The sequence below is a fragment of the Diadema antillarum genome, unplaced genomic scaffold (assembly GCF_040938485.1).
Source record: "Diadema antillarum isolate AM-2024a unplaced genomic scaffold, OU_Dant_1.0 scf00000065, whole genome shotgun sequence".
Taxonomy (NCBI): Eukaryota; Metazoa; Echinodermata; class Echinoidea; order Diadematoida; family Diadematidae; genus Diadema; species Diadema antillarum.
Genome location: NW_027270954.1, coordinates 3,479,211 through 3,498,471, shown reverse-complemented (window position 1 = coordinate 3,498,471; position 19,261 = coordinate 3,479,211). Strand labels below are relative to the sequence as shown.

General features: G+C 39.3%; 1 protein-coding gene across 1 annotated transcript in view; it reads right to left on the bottom strand.

Moving 5' to 3' along the window:
• Positions 1-762, bottom strand: part of LOC139716475 (uncharacterized) — a 147,148-nt gene extending 146,386 nt beyond the window's left edge. Inside the window, exon 1 of the mRNA XM_071628021.1 lies at positions 385-762. Within this exon, the coding sequence (XP_071484122.1) occupies positions 385-747 (363 nt within the window). The 5' untranslated portion in view covers positions 748-762. The remainder of the gene's footprint in view (positions 1-384) is intronic.
• Positions 763-19,261: the final 18,499 nt, after the last annotated feature.

The window sequence follows — 19,261 nt, the reverse complement described above, 5'->3', positions numbered from 1 at the left end:
TTTACGTTGACTACATTTGAGCTTATCCAATGTTTCCAAAATAATTTTACAATAAGTGTTTAAAAGATACAAGTCCTTCAATTGTTGCAAATATCTTTGCCATTTGTAATTCTCTTGTCACAAGCTTACATGCACAGACATCTGATTGGAATATTCTCCTTTTCATGGTTATGAGAAATAAAAATGCACAATTTCTGACAGTGTGTCACCTGGTTATATAAAAAATGAGCTTGGGCTTGAACCCAATAAATGACAACCCAAGTGACCAAACTTACAAAATGTTTAAATATAGATGGAAAATAACAAGGCAATGTTGGGGCACCTAAGGAAACATGACTTACTACAAAGGACAATTTTCCTACAAGCTTGACAAAATGCACTTACCTGATGTGCGGAAGACAGCACAGAGCTCAGTTTTGGGTGTGTCCACCAGCTTGCTCCTAAACTCTCCTCCAGGTACTGTTGAGCCTGAAGAGACTGGGGGAGACCCTGGGGTAGGCCCTGCTTGCGAGCTGCTGCCGCTGCTGCCACATGCGCTGCAGCAGCGGTGGTGTGCGGTGCTGCCTTCACCTGCTGCCGGGCGGTGCGGTGGTGCTGGGCGGCGGCCGGTGACACCCCATGGGCGTGGTGGTGGGCGTAGAGGTATCTCTGCAGGGAGGTCAGGTCCCTGGAGCCCACCAGGCTGGAGAGGCGGCCGATGTTGGCCCCATCACTTTGGGCCTGCGCCTCCTCCAGTGACTGGACCATGGCCACTGCCTCGCCCTTCAGCTGGTTGGCGTGGGTACCGCACACGTCGCACCTGTCGCTATTCCAGGCTTCTTGCAGGCTCCGTGGGATGTGAAGGTGTTCGTACAGTGTAGAAGAATCCTGAAACAAGCATCAAAAGATTATATAAGACACTGGTTACAACAACCTATGTTATCACCACTCCTGTATTTAGCAAAAGATACAGAGTATAATGTTACCATGGCAATTGTGATTCAATATATGATTATTCAGTTCATTATTCAAATGTCAGAATAAAAGTAAACTAGTCGGCAAAACAAATCAAAACACTCCGCACTTCTTCAAACTCACTCGAAAGTCCCTATATATGTATGAGATGTGCTGCTCTGATGTGTGTGTCAACCAAATGGGGCATAAATATGGCTAGACCACCAACAGGTCAATGATCAAAGACAACACAAAACTCAACAGAAGAAAACAAAATAAGTGAAGTGTCCAGCTCTAATTCCAATAAATCAGGAGTTGATCAACTCTACTGTGCAAGGGAAATAGCTCCAGCTCTCCAATGGACAGATGAGAGAGTGTTCATCTGACTACTACGCAAATCCATCTCCAGTTTACACATACACTGAAGCCCCTGGTGGCAGGCCCAGCCAGCTGCACTTCTCCATCAACTGGTCACTCCTGCTGCTGCTGCTGCAACGGCTTGTGTGCCCACGAACTTAGGCTAATCTGAGAGTCAACAGGAAGCACTGGTAAACAAGTAATTGGCAATGAGTGGAGGCAAATAAAACATGGGTACTGTTTTCTCCTGGCCCCCTTACTCAGTGCCAGCCTACCACCAAACAAAAAAATGTGCGGAGGTCGGTCGCCCAATGTTACCAACAGGAGATGGAAAGTGGGTATACAGGGAGGGATAAGTGCTAAGTACATGTGTGACTGCAGCTTGTCTGTTTTTCAAAGGTAAATGTTTTGAAGTCAACCTTACTCAGTTCAAGGAAAACATTCAACCACAGGAATGATGCGAAAATCAAATGCAAGAAGCAGTGTTATCTGCAGTCCATAACAAACGCAACTTTGCAGCCCCAACCCTCTTTGCTCGGACTGTTGTAAGGAGAGAGATAGGCATTCAAAATCTCATTCTACATAGCATTTACTGAAGACACAGCCATATCTCCCAAGGTTTAGTGTGTGTGGGGAAGTGGTGTTGGGTTCCTGCATGTGGACTGATTCGCAGGAAGAAAACACTTTCGTCACTCACCAAAAAATCCCTGGTGGAAACTTCTTGAATGATACGCATTCCCAGAATGTAATTCCAGATCCACTTACATGCCATGTCTGGCACACGAGACACCATACTTCATTTATCAGGTCATCACAGGGTACAAACGAGAACATACTAGCCTAGTATCCCCTTCTTGGTATAACTATGGTGCAACAGGGAATGGTGGAAATTTGGTACAGAAAACTCTTATTTTCTAACAGAAAAAAATTCTTATGGGTTTTTACTGTTTGTTTTGTTTTGTTTTTCATTCCTAGCCTGTTCTCTCTCTTTTTTTGGAACAGATACTGACAAGGCCTATACACACTTGCTGTAATGAACAATGTCCTCCTGCTCAGATGCAAGCCAGTTTATACCAAAACTTGATAAAGAAACGATGTGTACAGAATCATGGTATAGCCGACAGACCATTCAGATGCTAATTTCAGTTTGCAAAGAACATGATTGTCATGTCAACCATGTTGGAGCATGGTGAGAAAATTCTACTAAAACAGATCAAAATGGCCCCACATAATCCACCAAATCTCCTCTCTTCATCAGTATAACTGGAACTAACATGACAAGAAAGATAAGTCTGGAAAGAAGGACATCATCGTTTTTAGGAGTGTTAGTCTTTTTAAAGAGAATACTTCACTCAAAGTTTATGGTTTCTTTTGCAATTGTGCCTAGCACTGATTTAATGGTAAGATTTTTTTCTAAGGATTCAATACTCACCAGAGAATCACCCCAATTAGTCATCCAATTCATTCCTCAAGAAGATCCAATAGTCTGGACCACAAAATTTCATCAGAACAGAGCAATGTCTTCTCACGCTACTAAATGAGCAGTCCGCGGGTAAAAGAATTAGCCGAACAAATGAGGAAATCTGGAAGCTGGGGCCACAACAGACATCAATAGAGGCTCAAACTCATTGCTCTAAGCCCTTATTATTGACTTTCCCCCCAAATCCATTTAGCCTAAACTCCTCCTCCTACTGATAAACAACTGGCTCCTTGATTCAAATGCTAATGGGTAATCTATATAATTACACAACCATGCATCTAGCTGTGAAGATAGGGGTAAGAAAGCAAAGGGAGAACAGAAAACTAGGGGGGGGGGGGGCTGATGAGATTGTAGGCTGTTTACTCCGTTTATTAACAGCATGGCTTCACTCATTACACTCCCACCATAGTTCATGAATGAAGGAGGGGGGGGGGGGGAAGGAGTGGACAAAGGAGTGGACAATGGATCCCAACATTTCTAACTGGACACAGCTACAAGTTGTGGTCAGGGGAGTGATATTGCGGACCTGTCAATCAGGCCAGGTGACAAGAGTGCAGTAATCTGATAGGCAGGTTCAATAGTGCTAGTCTGATCCCCAGCCCATTGATGAACTCTTTAGTAGGACACAAACATGCTTGCACTGTTGTCTTGTCTATACCATTACCAAGGAGGTTACCTCTTTGTCTTTATACCAGGTGAGATGGGAAAGAAAAATACCTTTCCCACCCACCTTCAGACTCTCTCGTTCAAAAGTAGAGGAATATTAAGATAATATTTTGGCACCATCCGCCTACCCATTAGTCTTTTTATATTTGACAGAAGCCTTGACCTATGAAATTTTCTGATAAGTATATTTTAGGACATGACCTACACTTGTTGTATGAGTATTCCTTAGATCTAGGTTTATGGTATAAGAGAAACATAATGAATTAATACTTTAAGCTTTCATTACCTTGGAAACTACAAGGTTTTCATAATTACCCAAAGCAAAAAACAAAAACAAAAACAGTATTATTGAAACATGAATTATTTTACGCGATGTTTTCAATCTTAACAGAAACTGTACATTATGATAATCAATTCGTGGCATTAATCATATTTTGGAGAAATGGCACTTGTGTGTAAATAGGGCACAAAACATGTGTGAAGTGAAGAGAATTTTTACAGGGCACAGATTCATCTAACATAGATTTCTTTCTAATAAACAGGTCTGGGTGTAGACTAGATGTAATAGCTTGAATCCAGGAGGAAATGGAATGAATTGGACTAGATAGGGCCAGGGATTACAGGCCAAAAGGCAGCAAAAGCCTGTCATTAGCACATATTCTTTGGAATAATATGCCTAATTTGTTGTTCACACAGTTCATTGTTACATGACAAGAACATACCATGGGTACAAGAGCTTTTATGGCAACCTAAGCTTGAAGCATTGTATGCGAAATGATGATAACATTTTCACTGCAGGCTATTAATATTCGTTTTGGTGTTCCTCGTATTTCCAACAGAATCTCATTCATGTCTCTTTGTTCCTTTGCCATAAATCTTCAGAGCTCATACATCAGTGTAGACATTCATCCTCTGCATCATAAATTAGCAAGGCAAAACAGATGTATGTAGCAATTAGACTGCGCTTTTTGAAATCATCACAGTCAGATGACTAAGCCATTTAGTTGACATCTCTGAATCTTCATTTGAAAAGAAACTCTAGATCAAAGGTTTCATTTGCAAGTGTTGATGTGACCAAAGCTCATTCCTTCACAATTACTGACAAATCCCGCTCATACCTCTAAGTGACTGCATTTGGAATAAGACATCAAATAACATGGAATTAACATCTTTCATCTGATTTCAGGTAAGTACTGAGCAAAAGTGACAGTCACTGCTTTTGAATAATTACAGATGATGAATACAGGGGTTGGTGAGGAGGTGAAAAGGCTACACAGAGCATCAGCTATTTGCGGTATGAATCAAAATGTGACTTAAGCATTCAAAGAGCACAACAGAATTTGCCTTTTCCAGCACTGCTCCTTGGTATAATTTTGCTCAAACTTCAGCTTCAAATACAAAGTAGCACAAGATGACAGCTCGTTCTACCAAGTATGTCATCTAATGCAATTTCAGTCATCACCTGACATTCACGTGATGAATCAGAATATTCGATCTGAAGACGGCATGTGGAAGTTGCTTAAGATATTCACAGAAAATTAGATAAAATAAAAATCTGAGCATATTATCTATTTCTGACAGGTGAAATTACATGACAGCTTGAGCTGGGATTTCTATGGCAGCTGTTGACAGACAGCAAAAGTGACATATCCTTTTAGATATCTGGTGGAAAATCTTTGTGTGCTTGGAAAAGTGGAACAGTTCCTAGAAAACGAAAACTACCTTGTTTTACTATATCTCTCAATCTTCCATATATACTTTTCCCTTATCAATGGGCACTCTTTTATCTTTCTATCTTTCCATCCATTCTGCTTTCCATTTCAATTCCTCTCGGTCAACTATCATGGCTCAAATTTCATTTACTCTACAAATAATCTTGTCCAGAAAACTCTGCCAAGTTGAATTTAAATCAGCCTTTCTTTTTCCACAGAGTGGCTACAGGAGAGGGGCTTTTTATATGAGTAGAATTTCATCGTTCACGCTGTGACGGGGAAATGACATGGATGGCGTAACAAAAACGTCCATAATCCCGTAGTGGAAAAAACAAATTATTTAAGTCAACAGACACGGTGACAAATGCACAATGCATTATGTGTGCTGGAGACAGGTCTAGAACACCCCCTTCAAACAAGTTTATTCAATGGTGAGAAAGAGAGAGAGAGAGAGTGGAGGAAAGAGAGGGAAAAAAAAGTTTGGGAGACAAAACTCTTGTCTCGATTTGCCCTCCAAAAGACACCAAACATTGAGCTTCAATATTTTGGCAGTGGTCGCCTCTCCATGGGGAACGGGGAAAAACGCGGGCAAACAGACCGCAGGTTTCCGTCAATATTTGCCCCCTCTGTGGGTTGTTGGGGCTAATTGTTGTTGAAGTTGACTTTTAAACTTTTATCACAAGTTTTTCTTTTCATTTTTCCTTCCTCCTCCTCCTCCTCCTCCTCTGGTCCTATGGAAACACACAATTTATATATCTGTTCGAGTGTCTGGATCAGGGAAATTTTATGAGTATTTTTGACAAGAGTTTACATCCTGTATTTTTTCGACGTGCCTGAACGGTCGAGTATGGTTTATTGTGGGCTGCTCTGAGAAGTGGACAGAGAATCTTGGGAGGACCAATCTCAATTTCCGAAAGTTGTAAACTACACAGAAATACCTGCTTCCTGCTGTGCTGACTTAATGATTACAACATCTTTTCTGGTTCATCTTTTTTTAAAACTTTGTATGTGTTTGACATATGTCGGGTGCAGGAGAGTACTCCAACTTTCATAGATTTGAGTTCAGATTTAATATCAGTTCAAATCTATATTTAAGTTAAAAGCCAAATCTACATTTAAATTCAAGTTCAAACTTTGCATTCATAAGCAAATCTAACTCTGAATTTAGATTTGAATTTGAAACAGAATATAGATTTGAAGTAAATCTTTATATCTATGTACATGATCTCTGAAGTCCAATGCCATAGTATTTGTGAACACAATATGGCAAATTCGAAATCAAGACATTTGTAAGTACACCTAGTGACCTTATTTCTGGACCTACATGCAAATCTTGATGACAAAATGGGGATATTATTAAGTGGGAGATGCCGAGGATTGCTATAGCTGTAAATAATCTGCATCAGCCCCCAAGTATGAGTCATTCCACAGATTGGGGGGACCATGTGACCTATTTATTCTGCCAACTTCATGCCAGTCCTGCCTGTTATCTTTATTTCAAGCCTTAGATAACTGCACATACTTGGCTGCTTGCAAACACAGCTATCAGCCCTCCATGTATGAAATTACATACTTTCCTCATACAGGGTGTTCAGACGCTGTACCAAAATGGTACAGCTTTTTAGGATGAATTTATACATCTGAACGCTGACTAACAAAATGACACATAGAGCATCGTTTCGAACTAGAACTCGATAACGAATCAGCATTCCATTGTGTCCATTTTGCGTCTGAACGTGTGGCGACCAAAGAACGGTATAACTGGGCGGGGCTTAATGGGAACGCGCATGAAAGGTGACCCCATAGCTGTCACTCAAGACCATAACAGCATGCGCAGTGGGAAATTGCACATCTATACGACGTTCTCCAGAACGGTCGAGATTAGCGTCTGAATGGTCTGTTGGCTATGCAATGATTCTTTATACATCGTTTCTTTATCGAGTTTAGGTATAAACTGGCTTGCATCTGAACAGGGGGGTAATCTTATGAACACATTGGTTAAATACTTTTAAACAATGACAAGACATCTGTGATATTGACCCTTTAAGACCAAGAACTGAAAATATTAAAAAAAAGGAAAGAAAAGAGACTCTTCCACTGGTCCCAATAATCTTGGGACACTGAACTTCAGATTTTGCGGTGACACTTGATGTTCATTCACTGCGGCCATAAACTCCACTTCCGATTTTCCGTCTCTCAAAATTGCCTCTTTTGTGGATCTGTCCATCACAATGTTTGCATATAGAGTTATGTATTCCAAGTTTTGAGAATAACTGTGTCAAGCACACTTGATTTTATGTATTTGCACTCTTTACAGATGCCACAAGATCAAAAAAATTTGAGAGATTTCCAAATCGATTGTATTTTTTTCTTTCATGATGAGGTTGTCAAAATTAAAGCAATCCATATAAAAGAATGGTAGATGATGCAATGACTGAATTGATACTGACAACATGACAGCTGATTGACAAGGCTGTGTCTGCTTGTGGCTTGTGCGATTTTTACTTCATTATGACATCACAATCACACCCCCAAACGATTACTGCCAACTTCCTTGTATTCACTAATATACTGAAGAATTTATCATAAAATGAGATAATAGGATAAGTCCGGAACACACAAAAATTTCAAGCACAGCATATGGATAGATATATTGTATCATGGACATATCTTATGGATTACTCATATATATCACACAAAAGTATAATCCTGTAACATGTAGTCCCACATACTTACATATGAAGGGATCACATTTGGCATTCATGAGTATCTCTTGGTTCAAATAACAATAAGGATTAAGTCTCATGACAATCTTGTTGATTATTCAATATGCACAATGCTTTACTTATTTTTTTTTTATCATTGAGGTAGACTTTCACAAACACATGTATGCCTGAGCTCCCTCTGATGTACAATATTCACCATAAAAGGCACTAGAGTACTCAAAGTTTGAAGTCACAGATAGCCATTTATGGATAAGTATGAGGAAAAGATCCAAAAGATAAGTCTGGAGATTGAGAAAGAGAGTGAGAGAAAGACATACAGCCAGACAGACAGACAGAGAATGGAGAAAGGAACACACAGGTTAATTTTTTTTTTTGCCAATATGTTCCTTTTCCTATTTAGACTGTTATATTTTGTTCTGTATCATATTGTGTTGTTTTATATGCTATAAACTGATATAAAGACTCACTGACAATAGCCCTGAGGCTAACAGTGCATTTTTAACTGTCTTGAAAAACAAACAAACAAACAAACAAACAAACAAACAAATAAACAAACTTAGGATATATTTTACACATTTCCAGATGAAGATTATAAAAAGACACAGTTCTCTCTAGACTGCTCAGCTTAATTCTGTCCAGGGCTGAGGTAATATCCATCCATTGAAGGATATATCATCAAACATGGCATCTTTTATTACTATACATGTTGTCATGCTCCCAAGGTAGGCTTTTTTAACCACTACCTCTGTTTCCTGACAAAGTATATCAACAGCTTTGTTCCCCTGCTTGTGTAGCTTTTATACCTCATTTCTGACTAAAAACAAGTCAACCATAAAAAAAGGGAAAAATATATATACATATATCCATGCTTACTGGCTTGACCTAGCCATAAATCATACGTTGGCTGATTTATCGCTGTTTGGCAAACTTTCGGACAACGAAAATAGGTCCCAAATGGAGCTATCAATTTTGAGGCCTGACAAACATGCCCTGATCGAAAAGCTCATAAAATCATACCTTTCCCCTATCTGCTGGTTCCCAAGGAGCAGGTTGCATAACTACAGTGCCTAGCAACACAAAGTGTACAGGCTCTTCCACTAACCTCTCAATTTTCTCACCCAAATTTAATCGCAAATGGTGGACAACTGGCATTTAAAACATAAACTAAACTAACGCAAGAATTCAAAATGGGGCACATGCATATTTCACTACAACTGGGACACCGGGTGTGATAGATAAAAAATTGGCTATAAATAATGACACCTATACTGAACCTCAACCCATCCACTAACCAGCCGCACTCCCCCCCCCCCCCCCCCCCAGCTTGTGTTCACCTTCTGACACAGAGTTTATTTCTTTCCATACTGTTGTAATAAGTGTAAGTGTAATAATGATTTTCGTGTGTTTAAAAAGTCTTCATAACATTGCTTGCAACGCAAATCACCATTTCTACCTCACAGAAGACATAGCCACTAATTTCTAATATTGATACTTTCTGACTGCTTTATAGCACATCACAGTTGATGATCAGAAATAGTCTGCTTTAGGTAACAAAAATTCTCTACAAAAAGAAATTAATCCATTTCCTCTCTTTTTCCTCTTTTTTGTTTTCAATCAAACTCTTAAAAGCTGATAGTACTTGCTGAAAAGCTGATACTTATTTTGACTTATTGCCTAACATATAGGGCACTGAAACAAGCCATCACTCACTCCAAACCCCAAATGTGCTAGCTGTGATAAAGGCAAGTGTGGTGATGTAAAGTCGAAACGATGACATACGAGCAAATCAGGCATAGATATGAAATATTGACTCCAGGGCCCCTGGATGGAGTCAATACGCGACTGAGTTCCACAACACAAGTCTGGGTCAGCCACAACTGGTGCACCCATACTAATGAATTGGAAGGTTTATTATAATCTATACTTCTACTTTATTACTCGGAATGGAAAAGTCACAGCCATCATCCGTGGCTGAGAGATACCTTACATTTCAAGTGAGTGCTGTCAAAGTTTAATATTTGGCTCCTTTTGGTCAGGCTGAGATCTTGCTGAAAATTAATTGCTGATTGGAAACCACCTTAATGTCAGATTTAGTGAGGTTAGAATCCTTCACCCCAAGGAATCAGAGTCTCCTCAGTTTTTCCAAATTCAGTTTCATTTCTAAGGATTTTAAACAGTCCTGTCTCTAGTAGTAGTGTCTTTGTGCAATATTATTCCCTTAAAGATAGTGGGTGTAGATAACAAAGAAAGGGTTTTTTAGTCTTTGTTTTCATAGAATGAAAATGATGGTACAGCCATACTTTAATATGCTTCATATTGAGTTATCTGAATTAGTGGAACCAGATGTCTTGCAAATTATGAAAACAAACAATAATCATATCTTGGCAAACACAGATCATGGCACAGAACCTTTAAAATTTTTGACCTGCCTACAAATGTTCTAGTATCTCATGCTGACACAGACTTGTGTATGTTTTCCAGGTAAATCGATTAAAATACATGATAGAATGGAGTAATCCGCAAACTCTCCTGTACTATAGAATACTCTGGTAAAATCTACTAACATATGATGATAACTGGGAAGAATCACTACCATCTAAATATCTATAATATGCTTATTCCCACTCTTATGTTTCAAGATATCATTAAATCGCTCAACTACAATCCCATTTCTGCTCTGATACTCTGCCATATCCTGCCATGGAAATGCACCAAGAGGGGTACTGTTTGCCTCACTGCTGTTGCCTAGGGCAACAAACATGTGGATGCTGAAATGATGCATGTTACAAGACAGCAAGACATCTGCATATTATTGGCCTGCAAATATTATCTTTCTTCCATAGGGTCTTACTGAAACCTTAAAGAGGTCTTGTTTATAGAGCTAATTCTTGGACTAAGTTTGGATAACTACACTCCCTTATAAAACTTGCGAACAAATCTACGCTATATCAGTTTATGTGTCTTTGTCACTGAAAAATATTCAGAGAAGATATATATTTTTAAAGATATGGATCATACTGATTTACTCACATCAAGAATAAAATGTGACAGTCGGAACTATAGGGACTATCCTTAATTATTTACCAAGTTTCATAGTCTACTTTTGATGTCTGATATTTGCTTCCATGAAATTCGGTGGAAGAATAGCTGGTGCTTCCTAAATAGAAGAAAAATATTAACTGCCCTTGATATATGCCACACAATAAATCTTTTTGCTTTGTGGTGGTATGAAAGTGAGAGTGGCACACATATTTCTCTCCTCACAAATGCTGTAGACCTGACCCACATTTTGACCATAACAAGTGTCCATCACCACCATTTAACCACACTGGCATCCCAAATTTGACACTTTCAAGTTTCAACTGATGCACCTTGGTTCCCATGGATACCCCTCAAACCAAGATGATGGTATGAGAGAGGTGGATGGGCCGTTGGTTTGGGGGGGGGGGGGGATGATGGGTGATGAGGGTGAAGAGAGAGAAAGCCACAGTGCTGCACAAGAAATGCTAAAATGTCAGCATCAAGACGGGATCCACATTATGAAGAGGACTCCTCTTCTTCTACTCGCAGGAAATCAATGCATCTCCATCAACACTCGGGAGGCTGATGATGGGGATGACCAGAACTGGGGGATGATACGATTAAAGGGAAACTCAATCCGCTGCATGTTTTTCAAAAGACGACTGTGATAACAAGACTTCAGTGAATACTGAACACAACTGAAGGGTGAAAGCTGCATTGATGTTCAGCAGAGAAACAGGAAGTTTGCAGAATTTTCTCGAGTTTTGTTGAAGCAAAAACAGTGTAATCATTTATAATAACATAATTACTTACATAAGACGATGTGAAAATGCCTTCCTCTGACAAAGTTTCCATCAAATCACACATGAACAAAATCATTTAAACCTTCTTCTGCCACTACTAGAATTACAAACTATAACAGTACTCCCTTACTACACAAGTCACTATCACTGAATCATAACTCTATATTTTACTTCCTATTGCTGTATTTTCAAATTCTTGTTAAAGAAAGAAATTTAGTGAAGACATGTATAAAAGTCAACAGATAACTTCAAAGGCTATGACATCATAACCTTACCTAGTTTATATGTCTGATTATGGCTGAAATTTCTGCTTTATTGATATGTGAAATACTGACATTTTGAGATTTTGTCTTTTAAATGTCGTGGTCTTTTTCCCTGTCAGTGTGAAGGTTTGTTTGTTGTTTGTTTGTTGTTGTTGTTTTGTTTTACATCATTTGCAATCGGAAGGCCTGCAAACATCAACATTCATTTTAGCATGGAGACTCCTCCATCTAAAGCACTGACATTTTTATACTTTATAAGAAATGAGCATAATGCTTTCCATTTTTTTAATGCACATTTTCTTGTCATTCCATTAGTGAGATTTGGAATTGAAATCATAGTGGAAACTTCTCACACACTCTCCATTAATGGTAATGACAATTTCAATCTCTTTGAATACCTGCCTGTAAAATGTCAACATCAGTTTCTTATGTGTCATGGATATAGTGAACATTGAGTTCTGCGAATGACAAATCATTTCTATTCTTCTTGTGCTATTGTTGGTTTTTGTTTAATCTACACAACATCTTCTAAAATGACTGAGCATCACTATGGCACCAAGTGCAAACTCGGACAAAGCGTAACTCTCCGTAAATTTGAACAGCACAATTCTCCTTTCTTCGGCATACTTCGCAGGTAAGATCATTGGCAAATGAAGGGCTTTTTACACTTGTGTTTCTTAACCCCGGACTTTCTCTGACCCAGGACTATCGTTAGTCCCGTACCAATTTTTTCAGCTTTTTACACTCGCTAATTAGTCCCGTACTATCTCTTGTCCGGGGCTAAGGAGAAAACTGACCTTTTTACACTCATATTTCTTAGCCCCGGACTTTCCAAACCACATGAATATTCATAATTACGCTGTGTACTGTACACGTACACGCACGCACCGGCAGCATTTGATTACCTCGTTTCTGATTGGTCAGTGAGGGTCGGACTTCGTCTCCGTCGCTTAGCCCAGGATTATTTTTTCGTTCTGTTTACACTCACTTGCTTGGCACCGCAATTGCGGTGCTAGCATCGCAATTGCGGTGCTAACCCCTGCTATTTTGCAGGGCCAGATAGTACCGTACTATCGGTGGGGCTAGCCCACTTTGGCAAAAACGAGTGTAAACAGAAAGTGGGCTAAGGATAGTCCCGTACCAACGGTGGGGCTAAGGCCCCCCCCTTAGCCCCACCGTTGGTCCGGGGCTAAGCAAAAATTTACAAGTGTAAAAAGCCCTTGAGAAGATTTGAGACCGACTACCAGCGTGCCCGGCACAACATGGCCTTTCCCCAAGGTAGTGACGTGATCATTTCCCCTTGACTTAATTCACAGCAAAATCCGAGTTCAAACATACCTTGAATGACTAATGGGGGGTTCTTCACCTGCTAAAAGAGATGCGGGAGTGGGTAAAGTTTGTTAATTGGTATACAGTGACAAAGTGCACAGCAACGGTTCAAGATCCCCGAAAGAGAGACACTTTACACAGAAAACAGAGTGTTTGCAGGGAGAAGAAAGTAAAAGAGCATTTGTCCAAGCTATTGTAGGTGTATATTCTAAGGAAGGACGTTATTCTTATCCTTTGTTCTTCTCGGAAAGAGAAGTTCTATTGGGTAGTGTTTACGTCACACAGCAGTGACGAAGTAAATAAGAACAGCAAGAATGCAGTACTTGATTCAAATATCAATTAATCACTTTAATTGATCAAAACTGTTATTTACAAAACAACTTGCAGAAAAGTAAAGCAGCATTTCGTGTATTCTCCTTTCAAGATTCATTATAGGTAAATAAGCAAAATTCATAAGCTTACCTTTAAATATAACCATTACTAACAGACTTCACATTCACCCTGCTACCATAAGTAATGTATAATCACACATATTTGTTCTAAATCCCTTGAAGAAAAAAGAAAATAAAAGGCCTTGTGAATAGAGGGTGCAGTTCGACCAAGACAATAAGAAATTGCAGGAAAGCCACATACATATGTCCTTTTGGTCAGGACAGTCGCAAACTCATTAATCAATTACGATTCAGACAAGATAGTTGGCATCATGGAGGCATTTCCTGCTCTGAATGGGATCCACTTACCTGGGCAGCTTACCAGAGCACAACTAGCTAATAGGAATTTAATGGGGCATGGAGAGCTAATTACTCATACATCCCTTCAGTATGCCCTTTATACCAGATCCTGTATCAATGACGGACAGCTGAACAAAAATCCACATCCCACTCATTTTTTTTCCAGTGTTAGGCATTGAATGTTACTGCTCTAAAATATCTGAAGTCATTCATCCTTAGCTTACTAGAACATAGTTATTGGTAGGATGTATCACTGCATTCTGGCGAGTATGATAAGCAGAACAAAAAAGTATTCTTAACTGACAAGATATTCAACATTGACATAATTTTTCATTCCTTAAGACAGGTTATTCACCTTCTTCTACACACACACACACACACACACACACACACACACACACACACACACACACATCAGCTATGAAAGGGATGTTTTTCTGTCTTTATTTTTTTAAAAAAATCAAGTTCATGAATATCACTTCAGTTACCCCAATATGATTCTAAAATATCATTAATAAAATAATGCTGATTCTGGCAAAGAGGAATATGAAAGTGAGCTCCTACTTGAAACAATACATAATAGTTCAAAATGATAATAAACTCGGCACTGTCACCTAATCCTTTAAGTACCTGCAATAAACATAAAAGGTGGTAGGCCATGAAGGTAGTATTCCTGATTTAAGAGGCAGACATCATGTTTGAAAATGTGCTCTGATAACAGCGTAGTAGATTTTCAATTACATTCATAAGTATTTGACCTTGTGATAATGGATTTATTTTGAGTATCAGTCTGCGAAAAAAAAAAAGGTGACAATAAACTGGGCCAAGCTCCTTCATCATCAGAGCTGGTTCATTGAAACGAATGTTGTTAAGTAAGAGGAACAGACCATTTAGCCATTAAATCACTTCATATTTTTATTGATACAAATTCGACTAAAATGGGGATCATGAGCTAAAACACACTGGGTGCTAATGATTGAGTAAATATGGTATAATATAAAAGCCTGAAAGGAATTTCATCTGCACATTTTTTTTTCTTTGGTCATAGTTTCAAACATCTTTTCATCCAAAAGGGGATAAGAATCCGACTTGATCCATTTTCTAACAGATTCTAAAACCTCCATACACTCTGCACATGACCCACTAAGGTTTCATACACATTATATATACATGTAGGCCTATATATATATAAAAAAATCAACCTTATAACCTGCCCCCAACAGCATTTTACAAATACAGGTGATTGCCCTACATGAACCGCCTTGTCCACAATTGAAAGTGATGGGGGAGATGTTTCCTGGTGCAAATGAGTTCTGACACTTTGTTGCTGTGCATTTACAGGTGGCGTGTGCCGAAGGAAAGGGCATTGGGCCAAGCGAGAACCTAGCGCAGGATTTGAAGAGCTATCCAGCGGACTTAACAACGATTATCTGATATCAAAGCAATTAGCATTTGGACATGAGACTTAGCGTGCTTCTGTGTGTTTGGCTAATCCACAAGAACCATCTTAATGCTGCTGTGTGTTTAGACTCATTAAGGGTAGATAGTAAATAGAAGAGGGTGAGATCTGTCACATACTCTAGAGCTTGCCCTTGTCTTCAAGTCACAGCTCTAGGTCACAGCTCTAGGTCACAGGTTTTAGTTCTTGTAAAGCCTGGATGGTGTTTAAAGCCACTCCTTAACCCACTCAGCTTCATTCTCAAAATGTTTTTATACAATATCAGTAGCATCTTAGGATGGTGGTCCTTTAGGGGTTAGCATTTATTACCCCTGCTGCTGGAATCATGTGGGCATCTGCTGCACACTCACCCCACTCAATTGGTAGGACTCTATAGCCAGGCCATTTCTCAATTTTCCATGATTCTTTCCTCCTTGATACATCCATGTTATACAAGTATGTATGTAAATATACATTTTCTTAGAGTGTGAGACTGCAAGCAAGACTAGTTGTTTCTTGAATCAGAATTTTGAACAACTTATGACTTATCTACCATGAGAGCATGCATTGTATTCAGTGGATTATTTGAAATAACACATGATTCATAAACTTGCAGGATTGAATTTATCATATTTCATTCAGATCATGATGTGACATAGACAAATACAAAACATTTGAGAAGCAGAAGGCACCAACTCCAATGAATTTGAATAGCACTAATGCCCTTATAATTCTATTCTTATAGTATAATATGCATCTTTATGAGGTTGGGACACTTGATTCCAGATCAAAAATTGAATTTCTGACAAAGTCTCTGGACTTGTGACCTAAAAACTTCCTCTACGGAGGGGAATCATGATAGATGACTGATGTTTTGACAATTACAGAAATTGCCACTGGTGCACCCTTGGTCCCACTCCAGTCATTTTGTGCAGGGCGTTGCAAGGTGGCAATGGCATGGACAGCCTCAATTCTCACTTGTATCATTGCAGAAGATTTACTGCGGCCAACAGTGAGGGGCTCCTGTCATTTTAAAAGTGAAAAATCTCATGCCACACGTGAGATGGAATCAAATTATTATCACTCGCCAACCGCGATGCCGATCTGCTGAATATTACATTTCTTGAAGCACCGCACAACTTTGAAAACTACATACTGCCACTAGCTGGGGCTGATTATTATCAGATGTAAACTTAACGATCATGGACTATCGCTCAGTAAGTGTATGTTATATTGTTTCTGTCATTTCTTATACAAATCAATTCTGCATTAAACCACCAATCATGCAAGATGTGGGAAAAAATGGGGGGGGGGGAATTACCCTTCCTGTTTGAATTGAGTACACTGGTGACATTGTTGGACTTCAATGATGAAATCACAATGATGTTGATAGTGACATTTAATACTTTAGGCGGTACCATGGCATTAAAGCATCATTGACACATGTGGCGCTGATAATCTGCCACAATTAATCCTGAATCCACACACTAGAAAGCCCAGGGCCAATGACCAGCTGCCTTTCTGCTTTTTCAGCACATCTGAGGCGCTCTCTCGAAGTGCTGAAATGCCCATCGGTACCTCTCCATCGATTGGGGAAACCATGTTCGCCTGGTGGACACATACTTCAAAGCTTCCCTCTCCTTTCTGCCTCATGAGGCTCATGAGAAAACAATTACGCCTCATGAGAGTTTTGGCCTACCTTCCTGCCTCATTCTTCGTTATCCACCTTCTTATCTTGTCCAATAAAACAGATAAATCCATCTGGAAAGTGACTCTCATCTCCTTCTATGCTCAGCTCCTCAGTATATCCACTGTAATGTATATTTCAGTGGACATACAAATGTATCTCAAGAAACCTACGGCGTTGAAATAAATATTACAGTTTAGAAAAGTGGTAAGCATCCTGAAAGGAAGACTACATAAATGTGTTGAATCTGTTCAGCTTACATACTTACACTGACAGCTTTCAGTGGCTGTCCTCATTCTATTTTTTCCCCTTACTTTACTCACACTTTCTCACATCAGCAGACACACTTGCAAGACGGATTTAAAGACTGTGCAAGCTCTTTCGCAGGGGCTGATCACAACAATCTTTTTTTTTTTTTAACCCGTTCAGGGCAGGCTGATTTTGCTACAACACGCATTTCCCATAGACACCTGCTCGAGTATACTCGGGACTCATCCGCAATGGGTTAAGTTGATCAGCAGATGATGAGAGAAAGTCCTAAAATTTCAGCACTACTTCTGGGAAAAGTTATAAAGCAATCACAGAAATGTTCATGAGGGAAAATTTCTGATGTTATATTTGACCAAGGAGATTTTTTTTTTGTTAAAGTCACTATGAACTTTATTCTTTTTATCAGATTCCTTTCATTTCTTTAGCATCTATACTTTGACTCAAACTTTCATATATTGACCACCATGTTCTATATGTTTACAAGAATTCATTGTGCCTCCAAGCTGGATATTATGTATCATTTTACTTTGTCACATTTGATGTATTTTTCATTGAGAAATATCAAAATAAATTGAAATTGATAAGTCGATTGCAAATACATCCTCAGATAATAAAATAAAAAGGAGAGCAAACATTGCATAAATAGTAGATAACAAATGATTGTAGGACATATCAATTTGGATAAACATTCATGAAACATGATGATTTGTATTGATGATATTGATCTCGTATGCAGGGGCTACATTGAGTGACATATGAACTCTCCACATGCAGCAAAGGAAGAAAGGTAAAATCCACATTGATTTTGTTATATTGATTATATGGTTCATCTTACACCATGTCAATTGAGTTTGCAAATACCATTTGTAAAAGAAAGTCACTCCATTACTTTGCACAACTAAAAAGAAAGAAAAAATCCCACAAGAACTTTAATACTCTCTCGACAAAATAGTTGTTGCAGGGACAAGTTGGAGGGGTAATAAGAAAGAAACAAAAACCTGTTGCACGAATGAGAAACAAATGTCGACAGGACAGAACAGGTTGAGAGGACAATCTACTCAAACCCAAACGAGAAGACAAACAGTCTCCTTCCTCCACCTGGGATGATTGCCGCTCACTTCAAACGGTCGGCACGGCGACGCTTATTGGTTTTTATTCGGCGCCACTTTCTCGCCAAATCACCACAAAGCGGCAAAAATTAGGAGTCCGCTTGGCAGACGTGTTGCATTTTCCCCGCAAACGCTGCCGATCATCGCGCAAGGCTGGGAGTGTTTTTCAGGGGGGAGGGGAAATTTCTTCCTATTATCCTCCTCTGGAAAACACGAGTTTCTCCTTGATGTTCCACATTATGATGAGATGGAGGAGGGTAAAAGGTTAGGTGGGGGAGAAGGGATGAAGACAAGAAAAGAAGGGGACTGCGAGCAAGAGGAAACCATGTCTTGTTTAGGCTGACATGCCCAATTCATCTCAACCAGTCACACTGGATTGATGCATTGAGAGACATGCATCCACAGTTACCGCCGAACAAGACAAACAAATTCATCTCGTCCCCTTTCTCAACCGCAATGCCTTCTCGAGCTCTCAAAACACTGGCAAACTTTTTTTTTCTGTAAGAAGAAGTATGCAGTGCTACTTGGAGATTATCTGCTTTTTACTTCATTTCAGTGAAATCCATTCCTTTGATAGTACACATGTGAGTGCAGGATACAAATACTGTAGAAGTGGAAATTTTCACTCATTTCGCGTCACCAGAAACTAGCGTAAAAATAAAAGCACAAGAATATTTTTGCTTGCCATATGTTCTATTAGTTGATTTCTTGATTCCACAGAATTAAAAACAAGCAA